General features: G+C 36.6%; 1 protein-coding gene across 6 annotated transcripts in view; it reads left to right on the top strand.

Annotated features, from left to right (window-relative positions):
* Positions 1-21362, top strand: part of AKAP9 (A-kinase anchoring protein 9) — a 111078-nt gene that overhangs the window by 35801 nt on the left and 53915 nt on the right. For 5 of the 6 annotated variants that reach the window (XM_065666388.1, XM_065666393.1, XM_065666391.1 and 2 more), the window contains exons 4-13: positions 3870-4037; positions 6508-6663; positions 7575-7772; positions 8654-11098; positions 12551-12764; positions 13534-13613; positions 15262-15400; positions 16000-16121; positions 18047-18152; positions 18525-18723. In XM_065666388.1, the coding sequence (XP_065522460.1) occupies positions 3870-4037; positions 6508-6663; positions 7575-7772; positions 8654-11098; positions 12551-12764; positions 13534-13613; positions 15262-15400; positions 16000-16121; positions 18047-18152; positions 18525-18723 (3827 nt within the window). The remainder of the gene's footprint in view (positions 1-3869; positions 4038-6507; positions 6664-7574; positions 7773-8653; positions 11099-12550; positions 12765-13533; positions 13614-15261; positions 15401-15999; positions 16122-18046; positions 18153-18524; positions 18724-21362) is intronic. The other variant, XM_065666392.1, reaches the window with a different exon arrangement.

Here is a 21362-nt window from a genome sequence, read left to right as displayed (position 1 = left end):
TTTTAAATGTTAATGAAATTCTGTACCTGAACCTTAACCACTATGTAAAGAAATCTTCTCTTGCTGCTGTTAATATACAGAAAAAAATACTAAGCCAGGATATTTTTAAAAGACATCAGTTGTTATCCTTCAGAAGTTACTAATTTTAGTTACATGATTGCAATTATTTTCATTACATACTGAAAGCGGCTTTAATTAATGGATTGTACTTCCCCCTCTTCCCCCCAAAAAGCAAAAACAAACAGAAAAAAAAACCCCAAAACAAACACAAAAAAACCCGAAACCACATACCCCAGCAAAACCAAAATAAACAAAACCCACAGAACGGAACTGAAATTCTTTTTCCCAAGTTGTCCTAATTGTTAGTTTTACCTAAGTTTCATATAGTCTGTTGTGACATAACTAGAAAATTGAAGAGATGCTAAGAACATCGACAAGTGTTACTGGCTGTCGAAGTATTAATTTTTGTGAAGGAATAAAAGGGGGGGGACGACAATGGCATGACACAAAACAGAAGGTAAAATTATTAGTCCATTCCAGAGACTGCCGTATGTTTCTACTACCAAATCAAAGCAATTTTTAAATCGGTGTTTGAACAGTAGATTTATGAGAGCATGAATTTTCTATTTATAAAGGAAAATCTCTGTAGTTTTGGCATTAATGTTATAAGTAATTACACATTATATATTAGTACTGATATTTCTGAGGTACAATTTCAGGTCTTCCAGCATCACAGGAGCATTAAAAGATACACAGTGATTTCATAAATTTAATCCTGACCTCTGGTGGCAGTTGTCATGAATTGCTGCCTTAATTCAGTGATGGAAGTTGGTTTTCATTATGCTTCTCTGGAAGGTTCATTTATCTTAAGCATATGTATTTACTGATGCATAAATTATACCTTTATTTTTAGCTAATAGACCACAAATTATTTTTTACTTTATATTAGTAAATGATATTTCTGTGAATTATTTTGAAAATACAAGCAAGGAAGAAAAGTCAGACAGAATGTCCTTTGAAGGACTTCCGTAACTTTCATGTCTTTTATTCACCAAAGCAGTTGCTAATGTGTATCTAAGTTGTTGTTAAGTATAGTTTTTTATTACTCTTTGGTTTCTTTACACAATTGTATCCAGAGCTCATGTTATTCTTTGCTTCCATTACCTTAAAATGCTATGCAGTTTGATTGTTTCTTTAAATGTTTAATTATTTGCTGGGGAGTGTAACTAAGCACACCAAAAGGCATTAAGGGGTAAGGATATTTCAGCATTAAAGGTAAACTGCAAAGTTTTGAAAGAAGAAACTGTAAGAATCTACATCAATAGTACTTACAGGCTTGCAGAAGATCTCTGTATGGTTAACCTCTGGGACCATGAGACAAAATGCAGGTGTCCAGTGGGCCTTGTCTAGATACTGAGTAACACAATATTGCAGATGAGTGAACAATTAATTTTAAACTAAGATGCTTTGAAGCTAATGACTCAGCCCCAGCTCTTTGTCTGCTCTGACACAGCAGAATTTTTGTCATGCCAGTAGCTGCGACGCTCCTCGTGAGGCTCCCTTCAGCACAGCACCTTGCTGCGGTGGCCTGGCTGCTTTTTCCATAGATTAGAGTGCAGTTCGTTGTATTGTTATGTTTCAACTTGCACTGTAACAGGAGGCATTAGGCATTTGAAAGGAGAAGGTATTAGATGAGAAACTTCATGGACTACCATGTTATTGTGGTTCTCTTTCTGTGATGTCTAAGAGCTCCTGTGAAATAAGGCACGGGATTTATGAAGTTCCAGACAGTTGTCTTGAATGCAGAATCCCTTTTATAAATAAAAGGTCTTTTGCAGAAATTTCAGCTGTGGAGAAGTCTGGAATGTCTAATAAGGCTTTTATGTCTTTCTTAGTACCTCTTGTTGTAGGGCATCTAAGAGTCTGATTGTTGCACACAGAAATAATTCACAGGAAGAGGAGCATGTCCACTGGGTAGATGACAAGAATTATACACTACCTCTTGATCAATTAAGCCTAAATAAAACTGGAGTTAAAAGGAAAAGAACTATTTCATAATAGAGTTTCTTTTAATCTAGTTGTGTTACTAGTCTGGGACATGCACCAAAATCTAAATAAAGGCGTTGATGCCAGGCACTGTGTAGAAACTTGTATGCCTGAATGTGGGGCGAACATCTGGCAATACACTACTGATGTGCAGTGCCTCTATCAGCAGCCTGCTTTTTGCTGCAATTTCTTTTAATTCTTTCTAAAATAAGGTTTTAGTCTCTCTGTGGTGTTTTCCTTTTCACCGAGGAAGTCAGGAATTGAAAGGGCATTGTGTCAGCTCTGCAAATTCTTGTCTAATGCAGGTTTATTCAGTCTCTTAATACAAACTCAATGACTATATTGATCCCATTTACGACAGTGTACTTATTGATTTGGTCAGGCATGTTAGTCCTTTGTAAGTCAGTCCTGATCTGGACTATGGCAGATGCCTGAGCAGTATAGCTTCTTATTTTGATGCAGAGCTAGTGTTTGGGTCTGAAATGCTATGATGGCTTTCCATCTCTAGTACCATTATTTTTCTTTCAGGCTCTGATGTAATAAAGAGCTCTGAGGGGAAATACAGCTGTTATTGCTTTTTCATGTTAAAACATTGGTCTGCTGTTTTAAAAGCTTGCCTGCCTGTCTTGTGGTTGCTCACAAGTGCACAGCATATTATTTTCATTTGATTTGGATTTTTTTGATTCTTTAAGCTGTAATTCCTACTTTGGCTTGTACTTTTGGAGATTGATACCTATTTGTTTGGACAATCTATAGAACCAAAATTCTTACAGAAACTGAACAGGGTTGCAGTGCTAGGTGAGTGAAAGAGGATTTTTTTCAAATGTCTTATATTGAATATATAATTTCTGTTCTTTTTCCATTTTTAAGAAATTCCTTCACATTGAATGTAATAGTCTATGATACTGCCTTTCATCCACTATTGGGAGGTTGGTGACTTTCAGAGCAAATCTTGAGGTGTATGAATATTTTTCAGAAGCATAAATATGTTTAGTAATATATAGAAATAGTGAACAATTTAAGATGTAATAATACTGCATTTTAATAATTGTAACTATAAAGCTTTAAATCTGAATACCTTTGTTTAATCTAGATGTTTGAATTGGTAATGTGGTTTTTGTTCTTAGATAGTAGTGTTTATTTTTGCAGTTTGGGGTGTTTTACCTGTTACCTATGCTTACTTTGATGCAATTTACAGTATATAAAGCTATTCTATATTTCAAATTGAATAAATTTTTGTAGCATAAAATTCCAGTGAGTCTGCAGAAATCACCATATAGGATTCAAATGAATGGAAAACAGAAATCAAGCTTTATTTCAGATAATTTCAGATAATAATGTATTTAGAAATTGTCTTTACGCAGGTAAATGGTTGCAGTTTTATGACAAGAACAGCTGTATCTGCAGACTTAATCAGGGTACAGTTCTGCAAATTGAATCGTAATACTAATGATGAATACTAAAAACCTTAGTTTGTTTTAAGCAAAAACTGTATTGCTGACTAATACTTTATTTTCCATGCTGTTCTATGCCTCTGCAGGTTGCTGTATATTAATAGTGTGTATTGTTAAACTTGAAATGCAAAACAGTTTATTACTTCTGTTAAGGCTAAGTTTATGAAACAACTTGCAGAAACACTTTATGTCTGTGCTTTCATGTTGTGAATTATACTAACAAAGGAGGTTACCATCGCAATAAGATCTGTGATGCTTTATTGTATGTTAATGTTCTAAGGTGGCATTTGATACTGAATTTGATATTTGAGTTTACTTACTGTGATGAAGCGTAAAATATGGCATGTTAAGGAACTTGGATTGATTTAGGAAGAAGAATTTGGAGTTGGAGAGATTTGTTCTGAGCATGGAATGCAGCACTCTCACACGCAGCTAGAGGTGATGGAGGATGAATTGGCTGGGAAACAAGAGATTGAAGAGCTAAACAGAGAGCTAGAAGAAATGAGGGCAGCATATGGTACAGAAGGATTGCAACAGGTATAATTACCTTATGTTGCTTTCTACTTGCTACTCGGTTACATGTAAAAATGCAGAACATCACCTGAAAGAGTTCACACTTAATGGCAGCTGTTCAGAATGCAGTCAGTGTGTCATAGAGAATTACACATAATTTCTGTCAATTACATACCATGCCCTCTGTTGCTTTGCATGGCGTTTCTACTGTGTGTTGTTTTTCTCTGTATTATGTGACTAAAATTCCAGCCTTCTTTCCAGTGACTTTCTTCAGATTGGGCATGGAAAGACTTTTCTTCAAGAAAAGTCCTAATTCTTCACCAGTTGCGCAAACGCTGCATTTTTTTTTAATACCTTCCTCCAAGGTCAGAAAACCCCCAGGTTTTACTTCCCAAAGAATGACATAACTAAGTCGATCCTTGAACCAAAAAGATATTTGTATGTCAGACTTCACAGTCTGAAATACAAGGCAGCTGTGTCAGAATTTTTTAATAAACATCCAGTAACTTTAGGATACAAGAAAGTACTTCTTACTTTAGAAATACCATTGGAATTTAAAATTAGGTTTTAAAGTAAAGATTGTTCTTTGAGTTTAAGCAAGTGTTGCAATGCACTGAAGTTAATGCTTTATCATGCTTCATGTCTTATTTACGTCTATATCTTTCAATTTGGATTCAGGTCATGTCATTGTGGTTTTTCTGGGTTTTTTGCAAAGTACTATAGAAATCAAAAATTGTTCTACTGTTCAGTCATTTTCACTGTTGTTATTGCATGGTTTCAGTTTTTTCTGCTTTCATTTGTATTTATCTGTGAAAATGGATGTGTTTTCCACCATACTAGAGTGATCTTTAAGTGGTTGCTCTGGAGGAGGTGATTTATTGTTCCTTTGTCCATTGGTGAATTTCTGGTGTTGCATTTTAAGTCAAGCTTAACTTCTAATTACTGTGTCTTGTATCTGTTATGCTAAACATAATAGTCATAATTATAGCCTAATAAAGAACATAAACATAATTCTAGTTTCCACAATTGTGGCTGGTTTTACTGAAAAAGCTAAAAGTGAAAATGTTTGCTTTTTTTTATGTCTGATTACTATTTTAAAAATAAATTAAAAATATATTAAAAGAAAACAGGCTGTGGTACAATAATCCTATAATATTTGCAGCATATTTTTGGATGGTGATGGTACAGTGCATAATGTCTCAGTTGAGAAATGTGTATGGTTTATGTTTCAGAAGACACAAAAGGATTTTAAATAGGGAGTGCGAAAGATGTGTGCTTTAGTTCTGCCTGTTTGGTAAAAAGATTGAATTAAAAAAGTTGAAAATTATCGTATAACAATGTGTGGATTGGAACACATAAATTTACTTAGTCAGTTTCATTGAACAGATGTAAAAGGGAAGGTATGACACACGTAAGTGTCTGATCTGTTCCTAATTTTCTCTGTTATAACAAGCATCTAGTATTTCCACTAAGTCCATGCTTTTAAAGTAGGAGGTCACTGCAGTGTTCTGGGAAGAACTTTAAAAATATTAATCAGATTCTTTGCATAGTTTGGCTCGTTTTAGCAACTTTTGTTTTGTATGTCCCATTAAATATTGTCCCTGTCATCTCAATCGGTAAACATTATCTGGAAGCATTATAATTTTAACTTCAAGACTCAGGATATAACCTGGAGAAACTTCTTTGCAGGGACACTGTAAACAAAACAGTTGCAGAAGATGAGTGACGTATTGAGAAATTTGCAATACATAGAGATGAAGTTTCCACTAGCTTTAACAGAGTTCATATTGGCAAAGTGACTTTAAATTAATGTGCCTATATAATTGCACGTGAAAATAGGCCCAATTAATATTGTAGAATTTCTGACTTCCTGAGCGTAATGCTGCAAAAAAATAAAACACTTGCAAAGGATTTTTCCTGTACTTTTATTATTGCTTCATCAATTCCAAAAGTTTCAACTATTGAGTTCACTGTATCAGTTTTGCAGCCTGAGCTGATTTTCTCATGTAGTTATGAATAATTTCTCTATGTTCACTATGTAGGATACTGCCTTGTATCTATTTAGTATGATGAATGCATTTATTGCATTTTTGGTGAGAGTTGAATGTACACGAGTAGTTGTACAAAATTGCTGAAACACTATGAATAGATACTCTGGCTTCATTTACGTTGGTTTGCTTATGTGGTCACACTTTTTAGTTTATATATTTAACTAATCCTCTTAAAGGTTCAGGTTTTGTTCTTTCATAAATTCAGTTTATGGAGAGGTCATATATTGTTAAAAAATGAGGGGAAAAGTCTGTTTCTGAAATATTTATAAATAGAAATTAGGAGTATAAGGGGAATGGAAATATGCTCCAGTAGGTCTGTGTGACTTCTTTTAAATGGACAGGTTAGGGCATATTCTTACTTAGCAAGAGTAAGTTAGTTCTGTTTGGGTGGGCTTTTTTGTGGCTTTGATGTGTACTAATAGTTTGAATATTGTCTTTTGTAGCTGCAGGAATTTGAAGCTGCTATCAAAAAAAGGGATGACATTATCACTCAGCTCACTGCTAACCTACAGCAGGCACGGAAAGAAAAGGATGAAACTATGAGGGAGTTCTTGGAGCTTACTGAACAAAGTCAAAAACTGCAAATTCAGTTTCAGCATGTAAGTTGCAGGACTACAGTAGTTCCTGGGGGTTTGGAAATCAGTGTCACTTGGGAGGGTCCGTAAATGGCTACTTCCTGCAGAAACCGAAATTTCTGTGCATTCCTTTAAGAATTGGTCTCTTAGTACAGATCAGCAGTTACTTTACTGGCACTACAGTTGTCATTATAATACCTGGTTTATTGTATTAATTCACTATAAAATAATGAAGATTAGTCTGCTTTCTTTTCTTGTATGTAGTAATTGCTTCTGGTAAGTACTGAATGATAGCAGTTATCTTAAGGAAGAGTACTTGTGTAATTAGTTCTCAGAGCTTTGAGCAGAAATCCATCCAGTTCCCTTTGAAATCAAAGCAGTCAGCCATCAGCTTTGGTGGGCCATCATTTCATGCTCCAGTCCTTCCTATATTTTGGGGTAAAACCTACCTCTTGCAGTGTTATTAGAAGGTAGTTTAAATAACACAGTTAAGTTTCAGAGAAGGATTTGTTCTAGAAAACACTGGTGTTTGACATGCTATGGACACTTATCTGTGACTAAAGTTTACGGTGCTGTAGTTGAATATTGTAGTATTTTATGCTGATTAAGCACTTTATATAGCTTTTTTTGAACTTCAAGTGGGTTATATTCTGAGGGCTGAGTATTTCCTATTAAAAATCTGATTTTGAGGACAGCAGTTAGAACTAGTTCATTTTACTACTTAGAAATGTTTCTGAGACACTGCTGTCCTGTGCTAGCTCACCATAAAACAATTGAATATTAAATATTTTCCATTGGTTGGCCATCCCAAAAGAAAAAGTATATTTCAGTTCCTCCTAAAAGAACTTACAAAAGTTTGTGATAGTTTGTGTGTAAAGTATGCTGTTTCTGAAAAGCTTGATATACTTTATGTTTGGGTTTTTTTAACATTTAAGTTGCAGGCAAGTGAAGCCCTAAGGAACACCAGCCATAGTTGCACAGCTGCCGATTTATTGCAAGCCAAGCAACAGATAATATCACATCAGCAACAGCTAGAAGAACAAGAATATCTGCTGAAGAATTATCAAAAAAAGAATGAAGAATTTGAACTGCAGATTACACATCTTCGAGACAAAATCACTACATATGAAGTGGTATGTTCCTTACTAGAAAGATCTCTCTTCTTAGTCTTTTTTTCTTTTCAGGATTTTGTGGTTCCATTGAAATGTAAGGGCCAAAGCAGAGATTGTATGTGTGAGTGTGCAGCATATAATGCATACAAAGATCCCGAGTTTTTAAGACTGTTTCTGTCAACTAGCATTTAGTATGTGTATTATTTAAAACTGATTTTTTTTATGTCACTAGTATGCATTGTGTTTTAAAAACTGCAGAAATATTTACAACAGGCTATGAAACTATATTGTGTGTTAGAATGCCTTCATTAAACTATGTTATTTTGATTTTTTTCCCTAACAAAATAACCTGCTTGAACAATCTTTTCTCTTAAGGGAAGAATGAATTATTTTCTTCATATTCCTTTTTTTAATTATCCTTTATAGAAAATATCTTAAATTGTAGAATCAATTAGGTTGGCGAAGACCTTTAAGATCATCAAATCCAACTATTACCTCAGGATTGCCAAGACCCACCACTAAATCATATCACTGAGGGATAGTGACTGAAAAAATTAAGTGTCATTAACGGTGACAAGAGACAAAACTTTCAGGAGGTTGCAGCACTTTTTAAATTTTGTTTTAAATAACAGAGCACAACTGGAAAAAATGGATGTGATTATTTTCTTTTTTGACTTTTTTTTTTGAGGGATGAAGTGAGGGCAGGGGGGCAGGGATTGTCACTTATTCCAAAGGTACAGAAAACCTCCAAATGAGATCAACAAATATTTATACTTACTTTTTATTAGTGATCACTAGCATTCTAAAGAAAGTCACTGTGTTTAAATGGCTAAGTATAAATGTTCATATATGTTCAGTTATCAAACTAAAAATAAGAACATGGTTTTGCTCATTTTTTAAAGGAAAAACAAAAAATTGAGGGAGAAGATTTATGTAAACTACAAGAAAAAGAAGCATTAGTTGAAGAGCTGGAAGCAAAACTTGGAGAAGAAGAAAAAAAATCATTTCAGCTCAATGAAAAATTATCAGATGTCAGTAAATTACTTGAAGAATCGAAAGAACAGATTTCTCTAAAGATGCAGGAGATAAATAATATGAGAGCTGAACTTACCACCTACAAACAGAAAGAAAGACAATGTTCTGATGAAATAAAACAGTTAATGGGAACTGTGGAAGAATTGCAGAAACGATGTTACAAAGATAGCCAGTCTGAAGCTGACATTGTGCAAAGAATGGAATTAGAAACACAAAGGAGACTGGCACAACTTCAGGCTGAATTAGATGAAATGCACGGCCAGCAGATTGTACAAATGAAGCAAGAATTAATTAAGCAACATGCAATGGAAATGGAACAGCGTCTTTTGCAACAAAAGGTAGAATTGGAGAAAACTTCAAGCTTGTGTTTGAATGAGAATGTTAATAAAGATCAAATGCATTTAATGACTATTAAAATTAATGAAATGAATGTAAAATTGCAAGATGCTGATAATGAAAGGAAAAGAATAAAGCAAGAATTGTCACAACAGATGGAAGTCATTTCAGCAGAGAGGTCTCTTCAGCAAACTAAAATTGAAGATCTTCTCCAAGAACTGAATTTTTCAAGAGAGCAGGTTCAAAGAGCCAAACAAAACATAGTGGATATGGAATGTAAATTAAATGAAGCTGCAAAACACCAGTTTATGATTGAAGATTTAAAAACTCAGCTGGCTTCTGCCTCTGAATTTAGGAAGGAATTGGAATTAAAACATGAGGCAGAAGTCACAAATTACAAAATAAAACTTGAAATGCTGGAAAGAGAGAAGGATGCAGTTTTGGACAGGATGGCAGAATCTCAAGAAGCGGAATTGGAGAGACTGAGAACAAAGCTTCTGTTTAGTCATGAAGAGGAACTTTCCAGACTTAAAGAAGATTTACAAAAAGACCACATGGTCAACATGGAAAGCCTTAAAGATAACTTGAATATGCATCATAAGCAGCAATTAGATGAGATACAAAATGAAATGAGTCGAAAGATAAAAGCTGTGCAATATGAAAATGACAACTTACTCACCAAGCAAAATGAGTTGATATTAGAGATTTCAAACCTTAAAGATCTACAGCAGTCTGTTGTAAATTCTAAATGTGAAGAAATGACACTTAAGATCCATGAGATGCAGAATGAGATTGAAGTGCTTCGGCAAGAGGAAAAAGAAAAAGGTACCCTTGAACAAGAAATTCAGGAGTTGCAGCTTAAAACTGAGTTGATGCAGGAACAAATGAGGGAGAGAGAAGATAGCCTTCAAAAAAAATGTTCTGAACTTGAAACACAAAATAACCTTCTTAAGGGGGAAAACAAAACTCTGGAAGACAAATTAAAAGGCATGTTGGTAGGCTCTGAAGAGAATGTTATTTTTAACAGCATTAGCTCTAATTCAGAAATTTTGGACTTACAAAAAAAAATAGAAAAGCTGATTACTGAAAATGAACAACTTAAAAACCAAAATGGTCAACTCCAAGAGGATACTGAAAGGCAGAAGAGTGCCTTTGCGTTTACTGAGAAAAAACTTGAAGCTAGTTATAAAGATCTGCAGAAAGAATGTGCTACTCTTTTGAAGGCAAAAACTGAGTTAGAAGAGGATAAGAATAAGCAGGAAGCTGAATATAAAATCAAACTCAAAGATTTGAATGAAAAGCTTCACTATTTACAAAGCAATAGATCAGTTCTATTTAAAACTGAAACATCTGATTTTGAAGGGAGTAAAGAAATCAAGGCGTCTAGGGTAGACACATTTGAGGCTGGAGAATTTGTTGAGAAAGATGTGACAGAACTGATGGAAAAGCTTGAAGTTGCCCAGCATGAGAAACTGGAATTATCCCTGAGACTTTCCAATCTCTCTGAACAGTTGAAGTCAAAGCATAGTGAAATTTGTCATTTAAATGAAAAAGTTAAATCCTTAAAAGATGAGAAAGAACAAGTTCTAGCAAAATGTAAAGAACTAGAAGTCATAATTAGCCATGCTCAGAGAGGAAATAGTAGTAGTAATTTTCCTAAAACAAAATGCTCTAAAGGAAAATCTCTAAAAACTGCTGCTCCAGCATCTGAAAATAGAAGTAAAACTGCTGGTCCAAGGAATAAAGCTGATGAAGGAATAAATGTAAGAGGAAATCTAGGTTCAGGTAAAGATATCAGTCGTGAAGTGACAAAAAGAAAGGAAGTTCAGCAAATGTTGAAACCGGAACAGCAGTCTCTTGTAGAACATTTGCATGGGATGACAGACAGGCTGTCCGATGGAACATCGTTAATAGCTGTTACCCAGAGTGAAAATAATAATCTTCAGCAGCAGGTGGATGCCTTAAAATCAGAACAGGTACGTTACATAAAGCAGTATTGAAAACAGTTTACCTATGAAAATTTGTAAGCACTTGCACTTGGAAATTTGCATCTTATTTTTAAGTACAGGTGTATGGTCAAATGTGTATGGTAACGTGGCCAGTGGTTGACATGAATGACCGAAATGATAACCACAGTCAATGTGTATGAGGGTGGTTTTTTTTAAGTTAAATAAATACTCTTCCCTGACATTTAATTAAATCAGCAACAACAATAAAAGGTAAGAGGAAGATGTCAGGAGTACTTTGCACTTTGATGTAGCATTTAAATTACTTGAAGGCTTACTCAGAACAAATTTTTTTTTGATCTGTGATTAGGTTTTCAGTTCTCTAAGTACTCACTCAAACAATATAAAGATAGAAACTCTTGACTGCACCAGTCATTTTTTATCAATCTTGTGAAATACTCATCTCCATTTTCAAAACTTTATCTACATGCAGTTTTCACTTCTTAAGACATATATCTGTATGTGCAAATGAGAAATGTGTGCAGATACAAAGTTACACATATTGTGATTCTAACCAGTCTGTGTTTTGCTGGAGAAATTTTGCTTGTAATTTTTGGTATTGTAAATTAGCTGTAGGTAGTATTGAAACAATTGTTGTTTGTCAGTAAAAAAAGCTAAGTATTGCATTACCAGTATTTAATTAGTGCTGGAATCCTGAATCTGGCTTTAAATTTGTATACAATGATGAAGTTGAATAGCATGGTGCAAGAGGTATGCAACTAAGGTTTCTGTAGAAATAGGTGTTAACCAGTCTTCTACTTTTAATTTTTTATTTTTTAGATTTTTTTTCCCCCCATGTTCAAAAAATCCGCCCAACTGTGAACTGATACCACCACTGCCTAATTTTATGTTGTGTTGTAGTTCATTCATTTCCTAAGAAATAAAGTAAGCAAAGCCACACTGGAAACAGTTGTGAAGTTATAGAAAAGAGTTAGAGCTGTATAATTTGGGGGGGTTTGTTGTTGGTTTTTGTTGGGTGTTTTTTTTCATAAGGCTGTGATAACAGCCTTACTATTTCCTGCCTTAGAACTAAAAAATCATCATGGTCCAGAGGTGTCTAAAAACCTTTTCAAACTTGAACTCTAAATAGCTTGTTATTGGCATATCCTAAACATGTTTAGCTTAGGAATAACATCCCCCAAAGTTCATACTAGAACATTGGGAATGAGTGTTTTTAAGGTCTGCTAACAATCGTCTTTTTTTTTTTCCTGTGTTTGGAGTGAAGTTTCTTAACCTTCTCTGTTGGTAGTGATATTGCTCTCACTTCATCTGAGTAAAATTGTGTTTTTATTGCTGCAAAATAGGAATTGAAGCATATCGCATTTTCTTGATTTTAGTTCCGTTTTTATTTTAAGTTGAGATTTCATACTGTTATGTTACAATTTGATTTTTCAAAACTGCATATATGTCTTTTATTCAAAGACTGATTTACAGCTACAGATGGAAGCACAGCGCATTTGCCTGTCTCTGGTTTATTCAGCTCATGTGGACCAGGTTCGTGAGCACTTGAAAGCAGAAAAAGAGAGTGCACTTTGCAGTCTTAAAGAGGAACTTGTACATAGTCATCTACAGGAGATGAATGATCTGAAAAAAATGCATCAGCTGGAGCTCCAGACCTTGAAAATTCAACAAGCAGGTAAACTTGACCAAAATTATGGGAATGGGCCCTTTGATATGGAAAACAGTGTCTTTTTAAAGAAGCACATGTGCATGTAGCTGTCCAGTAAATCGTTTTTATGCTAAAGTGGTTTTGTACCAAATTGTTTACCCATTATAAGTAGTCTGTTACTCAGGGAGTATTTCCTATATCAGGAAATAGGAAGTATTACTACTCATGTTTTGCTATTTTGTATTAGGTGAATTAATCGTAAAGAACTATATAATCGATTCACCTTTAAGGTTGTATTCCTTACTGAAATAATAAGCAAATGCATCAGCAAAATATTTTGGGGCTCTGTTCTCTCAGTTCTCTGTTCTTTGAATTCCTGCACTGACTTCTATCCTACATTAAGTAAGATTCTACTACCTCTTGAAACTGTTTTGCATCTGTGAGCTTTTATGTTGTCATGATGGTTTTCTATCCCTACTTTTTCTGTGATCCCATGATTTGCCCTTGTGTAATATTTTTTGTCATAAGTTCTTTGTCCGCTAGTATGTCTCGATAAAGCTCAACCTTTGTAGAGGTCACGAATGCACAAAACCGTTTCTTTTCACTTACTCCTCTTCAACATGCCGTTCTACCATAATAATTGAATGGACGTGATGGAACAGGAAGGATGGGAACAAAACACACTATGCCTTTCTAAGAGCTGAAGAGGCAACCTCACCGAGGCAGGAAATTAGGCCTTTGAAAAGTTGTTGTGGGTCTCGTGTTTAAAAATAATATGAATAATTTGTATTCATAGATGATGAAGTCAAATCTACACAAAGACTTATAGAAAAGCTAAATGAAGCTGTGACTGAGGAGTGTTCTAGGCTTGCTCAGGTAAGACCTAACAAAAAGCCTTTTTTAGAATGAAAATTTTGAAAATGGAAATTGTGTGTACAGCAAGTCATCCTATTTTCCTACATATTTTTTAACAGGTTTTCATTGCAGCTTTTCTCTTTGCATTAGCCTCAAAATAGACACTGATGAACATGATCTTCCAAAATAACATTGCAAGGGTTTTGTTACTTTTTTCCTAAGCTGTTTTATGTCCTTGTCCAGACAATTCTGCTGTTTTATACTTAGTTTTAATCTTCTAGCTAACGTTTGTCTTATATTTACAACTTCAGAAGTTGGGTTTTTTTTTCTTTTCTATATGTCTTTGGCTGTATGTTTTCGATTTAACAGTGGTCTGATGTCACGCACATATTGACACACAGGGCATCACCCTCATGTTTGCAATAAGATAGTAATTTCTTTCTTTGCAGCAGAATATCTTTTACAGACTTAAAAGTGCCTGAGAATCTAACAAAATTGCTCTCGATATTTTTTCAGTAAATCAGCATTATTGTCAAAAATTGAAGCTTATTTTTAGTCTGTATTCCAATATCAGCCATCAGTAATACTATTTTGCCTGTTTATTGTAGAATACTAGTGATCAATGGCCCTTACAGGTACTTTTTGACCAAGAATCAAGTTACTTTTAAAACTTAATTCTGGATAAATTAATCTACTTCCATCATTCATTATAAACCATGTTTTTCCAATCTTAAGTACTTAAAATGGTTGGGTTTGGTGTTGTAGGGTTTTTTTCCTTCTTTGCTGGACTTTTTTCAACACTTTTCTGAAAAGTGGGTAGCAGGACTTCTTTACTTGAGAGACAGCATTGGAGAGATTAAGCAGGACTCCATGATAGCTCACAGAAAGTAGCAGCTGAATGAGAGTCTTTGGCATTAGTTATTTCACAGCTAGGAAAAACTCTGCCAATCATGATTCCATGTTAAGCTTTTGGAGAAATTATGATTTTACTTCTTAAGTTGAATTTGCTGTCTATTGAGACCCAGATGTTTACATAAAGAATCCCACTGTTTGCTCTGAGTAGGATGTTTCTTTTGAAGTATCATTTATCTTCAGAAATCATACGGATAAATCTTCTGTTTGTCTACCCATTTTAAGTATGGCAGCTATTCTGCTGGCCACATAGCACCAACAAAAGGAGGCAGTCTGTTTATGACATACTTGAGTTTTCTTTTGCCACCCCCTTTTATTCTACTTCTTCAATGCTTAAGAGCAAGATGATTTGTAATCTCTACAAAGATACAAATTTCTGCTATAGGGAATCCTTCTTCTAAATAAAATTGCACTGTACGAGGATGAGACATTTACAATGTAAATTTGCCTTCAGCATTAATCAAGGAGGCCTTTCACTGCCAGATTTTAATACTTGGCAGTTCCAAATTAAATAACAATTCCAAAATATGTGTATATGTTTTTGCTGAAATGTCTTTCCATACTTGTTTCTTTTATCAGGAGTTTTAAACGTTGTCTAGGTTCTTAAAACTCAACAGAACATTTATGCCATTGTTTCCACAGAAAATAATATTCACAAAAACTTTCTTGCCACAATTTCTCCTGTTCTCTTTTTGAATTGTGATTGATAAATTAATTAAAAATTCTTCACTGTTTCATTGTTTCATTTGTTGTATAGGTTTTGTGTGACAATCAGAATGAACATTCTTCAGCTGCTATAGAAGTTGGCAGTAGGGAGCAGGATATTTTCCATAGACCTCCTACTGTGAAAGAACAACTGAGTGTAGAATTACCAGTACACAGAGGTCAAGCTCAAGGTAGTGGCATTGTACTATCACGCTGGTTAAAAATACCTTTTTAAAGTAATTCAGTCTAGCAGTTCTGCCATTAGTTGTTCAGGTGCTAACAAGCCTAAATTGCTGCTTTAGAGACTTCCTCGGTATCAATATTCTGAACTACTTTTATTTCTTGTTATGAGTATTTGCTTGTACTGTTTTCATTACAGTGGAAATTGGTGGAAAAAAATTGGTAGGACTGTAGTTTTATTCCCCCCTCCTTCGTTTGTAGAAGAAGCTAGCAGCTCTACCCAAAAAACCGTACAGAATCACAGAATCACAGAATCCCAAGGGTTGGAAGGGACCTAAAAAGATCATCTAGTCCAACCCCCCTGCAAGAGCAGGGTAACCTACAGTACATCACACAGGAACTTGTCCAGGCGGGCCTTGAATATCTCCAGTGTAGGAGACTCATATCAGTACTATATACAAATGCATCCAAAATGTGGAAGGAGCCTCACTTTTTACAATAATATGTAATGTTTATGAAATAATTCTTTGGTGGAGAACTTATGAACAATTCACCATAATAAAATCTATGGCAAAATAACTGATTTCTCTTTTTTTTTTTTGTTTTTAAGTCCCTGGTTATCTATGTAATTTAGCGGTACAAGAACGTATGGATGAACTTCTACACAAGATAACGGAGGAATACAGTAGGCTGAAAGCACTTCAAACACAGCTGATGAAGGACTGTAAACAGGTAAACTTTTTACTTTTTTGAGGTTTCTGTTTCACGCATTCCCTCTGGATGAGAATAAGAATGTGTTTGAAGTAGTGTTTGTGTGTCCTGGTTGAGTGGCAAAGTAAGGCAGTGGTTTGGTAAAATAGAGAAGGCTGCCCATGTCACAGAATTGTGACAATGGCTGAGCTTAGAAGGCACCTCTGGAGTTCATCTAATCCAGCCACTGGCACCAAGCAGCTAGAGGAGATTGCCCAGGACTATGTCCAGCCGAATTTTTAGTGTCTCCAAGGATGAGGACTCCATAAACCCAGTGGGCAGCCTTGTCTTCTTCAGGTTACACATTCCCAGCTCTCTTAGCCTATCACTGTAAGACACATGCTCCAAGCCTCCCATCTTCTTTGTGACCCTCAGCTGGACTCATGCCAGTATATTTGTTTCTCCCTTCTACTGGGAGTACTGCACTTGACCCAGCACTCCACATGCATCTCACCAGTAAAGAGGAAGGATCACTTCTGTCAGCCTCATGGGAAATGGTCTTCCTAATGCAGCCCAGGAGATTGCTGGACTTTTGTCCTAATGGCACATTGCTGGTTCCTGTTCAACTTGGCACTCACCAAAGCCCTCAGGGTCCTTTCCCTTTCAGCCATTCCATTCTCTGCATGTACTGGTGCACAGGGCTGTTCCTCCCTAGTTTGCAGGAGTTGTCATTTGCCTTTGTTGAACTTCATGAGGCTCCTCTCAACCCATTTCTCTGGCCTGTTAAGGTCTCTTGAAACAGCAGCACAACCATCTGGTGTATCCCAGTTTTGTACAGTCTGCAAATCTGCTGAGGGTGCACTGTTGTCTCATTGTCCAGGACATTAATGAAAAGGTTAAACAGTATTGGCTTTGCTGTCGACCCATTAGGTACACCACTAGTTATTGGCTTCCAGCTGGACTCTGTGTCACTGATCACAACCATTCAAGCTGAGCCGTTCAGCCAGTTTTCAGTCACCATCCCCATTCTTCATCGGTTTGCTATGAGCATGTAGTGGGAGCTGGTGTCAAAAGGTTGGTCAGGTATGATTTTTCCCGTCATAAATCCATACTCACTGCTCCCAAATGGAGAATCTTCTCAGCTTCGTGTGTTGGAAAATGATTTCCAGGATTATTTGATCTATCATCTTCCCAGAGATCAAAGTGAGGTTTACTTGCCTGTAGTTCCTCAAATCTTCCTTCTTTCTCTTCTTGAAGGTAGGACTGCTTTTATCTAGTCCTCAGAAATCCCTCAGTCACCATGACTTTTTAAGGATAATTGAGAATGGCCTCGCAGGAACATAGACTAGCTCCTTCGTCACTTCTTGGTATATCCCATCAGCCACCACCACATAGTTTGTGTCCAGTTTGTTCCCTAACCTTATCCTCCTCCACCAAGGTTGTCTTGCTTGCTTCGAACTTCTACACTGATCTCGAGGCCTTGGGATTCCTAAAGACAAATTTTATTCGTAAATTTGAGGTTAGGTACTTCCATGTGTTAAATAGAGTACACTGACCAATTCTGGCTAGGGATGCTTGCAGGTCATGTGTATTGATGGATATACATGTACAGGGGAAAAAAAAGGAGTATGCGAAAGCTGCATCTTGGGCCTGAAGAAGATATTAGTTACTTCCTCTGCAAGGAGGAGAGGAAGACTAGTGCTTTTGGGGATAGAGGAATTGTGACTTAGCAATTTATATCCAGAGAGAGGAGTTTGAGATTTACAGTGGATGTTCTGTACAGGCTGATCAACTGCCTATAAAAGTATACTTGGTCATTCAGGCTTTAAAATTAAACACATAGCTACACTGCTTACAATCTCTTATGCATTGGCTGCCAATTCTTATACATTTATAATTACAGTTAATATTTTTGCATCATTGCTGGACAAAATGTTGTCATTTATATTTACTTTGTTATTTTTTAGGTCAAAGAACCATGGCTGTCTTCTCCAGAAAGGAGCAAAGAAGAGCAACCTAGTCATAGGGAAACAGGAAAGGAATATATGCAGACCACTTGGGAGGATCTGATGGGTAAAAAGATGCATATGCTTGTTTTAATCTATGTATATTCAGAGAGACAATTACTTTAAATTTTAGCCAATATATAGCTTGCTACAGCTTGAAATATATGATTTTCTTAAATCTATAAAATATTTCAGGATTAAATCTGTGAAATGGTTTTGGTTTATTATTTTTAGGTTTTCCACAGTTAAATTTCTGTTACCCATATCAAATGCAATTTTGAAAAATGGAAGATTAAATTATAATTTTTCTTGTGGAAAAGTAATTGATATGATAATAGAAGAAAATATTAACCACAATAATAATTCAGTCCATCACTGCTGTTAACTTTGGAGAGAGTTAATGTCATTTATTTCCCACCTTCAAATTACCTGCATACAGATCCTGCGATTCAAGAATACTGTTTGAGGGAGATAGGAAACCTTAAAACACAACTTGAAGAACAGCACACTCAAGAACTGGAACACCTCCGGTCCTATTTCCAACAGCAGCTGAAAGAAAGGGAAGAGAGATACGCTACAGAGATTGTCCATCTGCAAGACAAGCTTCATAGTGCTGGGGTATCCTCTGACCATATGAGGTATTATTCGCTACATTGTTTTGATCCTCCAAGAGTTAAGTGTTATGAAGAAATGACATAAACAGTGCAAACTAAGTAGTGTAGCATTTAGAATTTACTACATTTTTATAGTTAATAGAGCAAGATTTGGTAATCAGAAGAATGTATAAACGTCATTTCATATACATGAGCTTTTTAGCAGTAGTTTCGAAACTTCCAACTTAAGAGCACTTTTAACCTTCAAAACTCCAGGCAATGTACTTTACATCTAGAGACACCTTGTGTAGACATAGTTGCATGAAATAAATTATTTTCTAGAATGATATGTAGCGATAAAGTCTGAGAGAGTTGAGGCCCTCTTTAAACTTTCTGGCTTTCACACACTCATCAGCCTTCTCCTGGCCTTGACTATGTTGGCAGTTCAAACCTGAAAGAAGTCTGAGTGTCTTGGGGGGTCCTGACAACTGTGGAGCCTCCTTCTGATCCCTCATTATTTCATAATTCTTTAAAAAAACCCCAAACTATTAACATTTTCAAAATGCATTTTGTGAAAGAGTGCTTCTGTATGTGTGTTGGCCAGGACATTTTATAAATACTCATATATGATTTCTAAATTATTTTAAAATGGGTCATTAGTGTTCTGATTTAATCCATGGTAATTGTTCACATAAAATACTCAAAATTCATTTTCCATACATTTAATAAGCATTTATAGCAATTCTTGATATTTATAAGCTTACTTAGAAGAAAATTCCATGAAGAGTTGCATTCTCTTAAGTTCAGGTTTTAAACATTAAAATTAAACTGGAGTTTTACAGGAATGTTCCTAGACCAGTACATACCTTGGTTGCTAATAGCGTAGTATGGACACCTGTCTCATTATGTCTTAAGCTTGAGGAGGCGTGTCTTTTAATGGTGTAGTCAGTAACCTGCTGAATGATCTGTTACATACTGCTTCTCCATACCTCATTTGTTGCTGCATCTTTTAAGTAGGAGCCTAGCTTCAGGCCAAGCCTGGGGATTTTTTTGGGGATGTTTTAGAATCATAGAATCATTGAATAGTTAGGGTTGGAAAAGACCTTAAGATCATCTAGTGCCAACCCCCCTGTCATGGGCAGGGATGCCTCACACTAAACTGTGTCACCCAAGGCTCTGTCCAACCTGGACTTGAACACCATCAGGGATGGAGCATTTACAGCATCCTTAGGCAACCCACTCCAGTGCCTCACCATCCTCACAGTAAAGAACTTCCTCCTTATATCCAATCTAATCTGCCCCTGTTTAAATTTTAACCCGTTACCCCTTGTCCTATCACTACAGTCCCTAATGAAAAGTCCCTCCCCAGCATCCTTATAGGCCCCCTTCAGATACTGGAAGGCTCCTATGAGGTCTCCACGCAGCCTTCTCTTCTCCAGGCTGAACAGCCCCAACTTTCTCAGCCTATCTTCATACAGGAGGTGCTCCAGCCCCCTGATTGTCCTCGTGGTCCTCCTCTGGACTTGTTCCAACAGTTCCATGTCCTTTTTATGTTGAGGACACCAGAACTGCACACAATACTCCAGGTGAGGTCTCACAAGAGCAGAGTAGAGGGGCAGGATCACATCCTTCGACCTGGTGGTCACGCTCCTTTTGATGCAGCCCAGGATGCGGTTGGCTTTCTGGGCTGCAAGCGCCCACTGAAGCTGCCTCATGTTTATTTTCTCATCGACCAACACCCCCAAGTCCTTCCCCACAGGGCCGCTCTGAATCTCTTCTCTGCCCAACCTGTAGCTGTGCCTGGGATTGCTCCAACCCAGGTGTAGGACCTTGCACTTGTCATGGTTGAACTTCATAAGACTGGCATCTGCCCACCTCACAAGTGTGTCTGGTCCCTCTGGATGGCATCCCTTCCCTCCAGCGTATAAACTGAACCACACAGCTTGGTGTCATTTGCAAACTTGCTGAGGGCGCACTCAATCCCACTGTCCATGTCAGCGACAAAGATGTTAAACAAGACCGGTCCTAACACCGATCCCTGAGGGACACCACTTGTTACTGGTGTCCAGCTGGACATTGAGCCATTGACCACAATTCTTTGCATGTGGCCGTCCAGCCAGTTCTTTATCGACCGAGTGTTCCACCTATCAAATTGATGTCTCTGCAATTTAGAGACAAGGATGTCATGTGGGACAGTGTCAAATGCTTTGCACAAGTCCAGGTAGATGACATCAACTCTCTACCCCTGTCCATCAGTTCCGTAGCCCCATCCTAGAAGGCCACCAAATTGATCAGGGAGTGTTTCCCCTTAGTGAAGCTATGCTGGCTGTCACCAGGCACCTTGTTGTTTTTTATGTGCCTTAGCATGCCTTCCAGGAGAATGTGCTCCAAGATTTTGCCAGGCACTGAGGTGAGACTGACTGGTCTGTAGTTCCGTGGGTCATTCATTTTCGCCTTCTTGAAAATGGGGGTTATATTTCCCTTTTTCCAGTCATCGGGAGCTTCACCTGACTGCCATGATTTTTCAAATATGATAGTGTCTTAACAACTTCATTTGCCAGCTCCTTCAGGACCCATGGGTGGATTTCATCAGGTCCCATGGTTTTGTGCACATTCAGGTTCTTAAGATGGTCTCAAACCAGATCCTCTCCTACAGTGGGCCCAAGGTCTTCATTCTCACAGTT

Source organism: Lathamus discolor, chromosome 2, assembly GCF_037157495.1.
Source record: "Lathamus discolor isolate bLatDis1 chromosome 2, bLatDis1.hap1, whole genome shotgun sequence".
Classification (NCBI taxonomy): Eukaryota; Metazoa; Chordata; class Aves; order Psittaciformes; family Psittacidae; genus Lathamus; species Lathamus discolor.
Note: the sequence above shows the minus strand (reverse complement) of the source record. Positions and strands in the feature narration are given on the sequence as shown.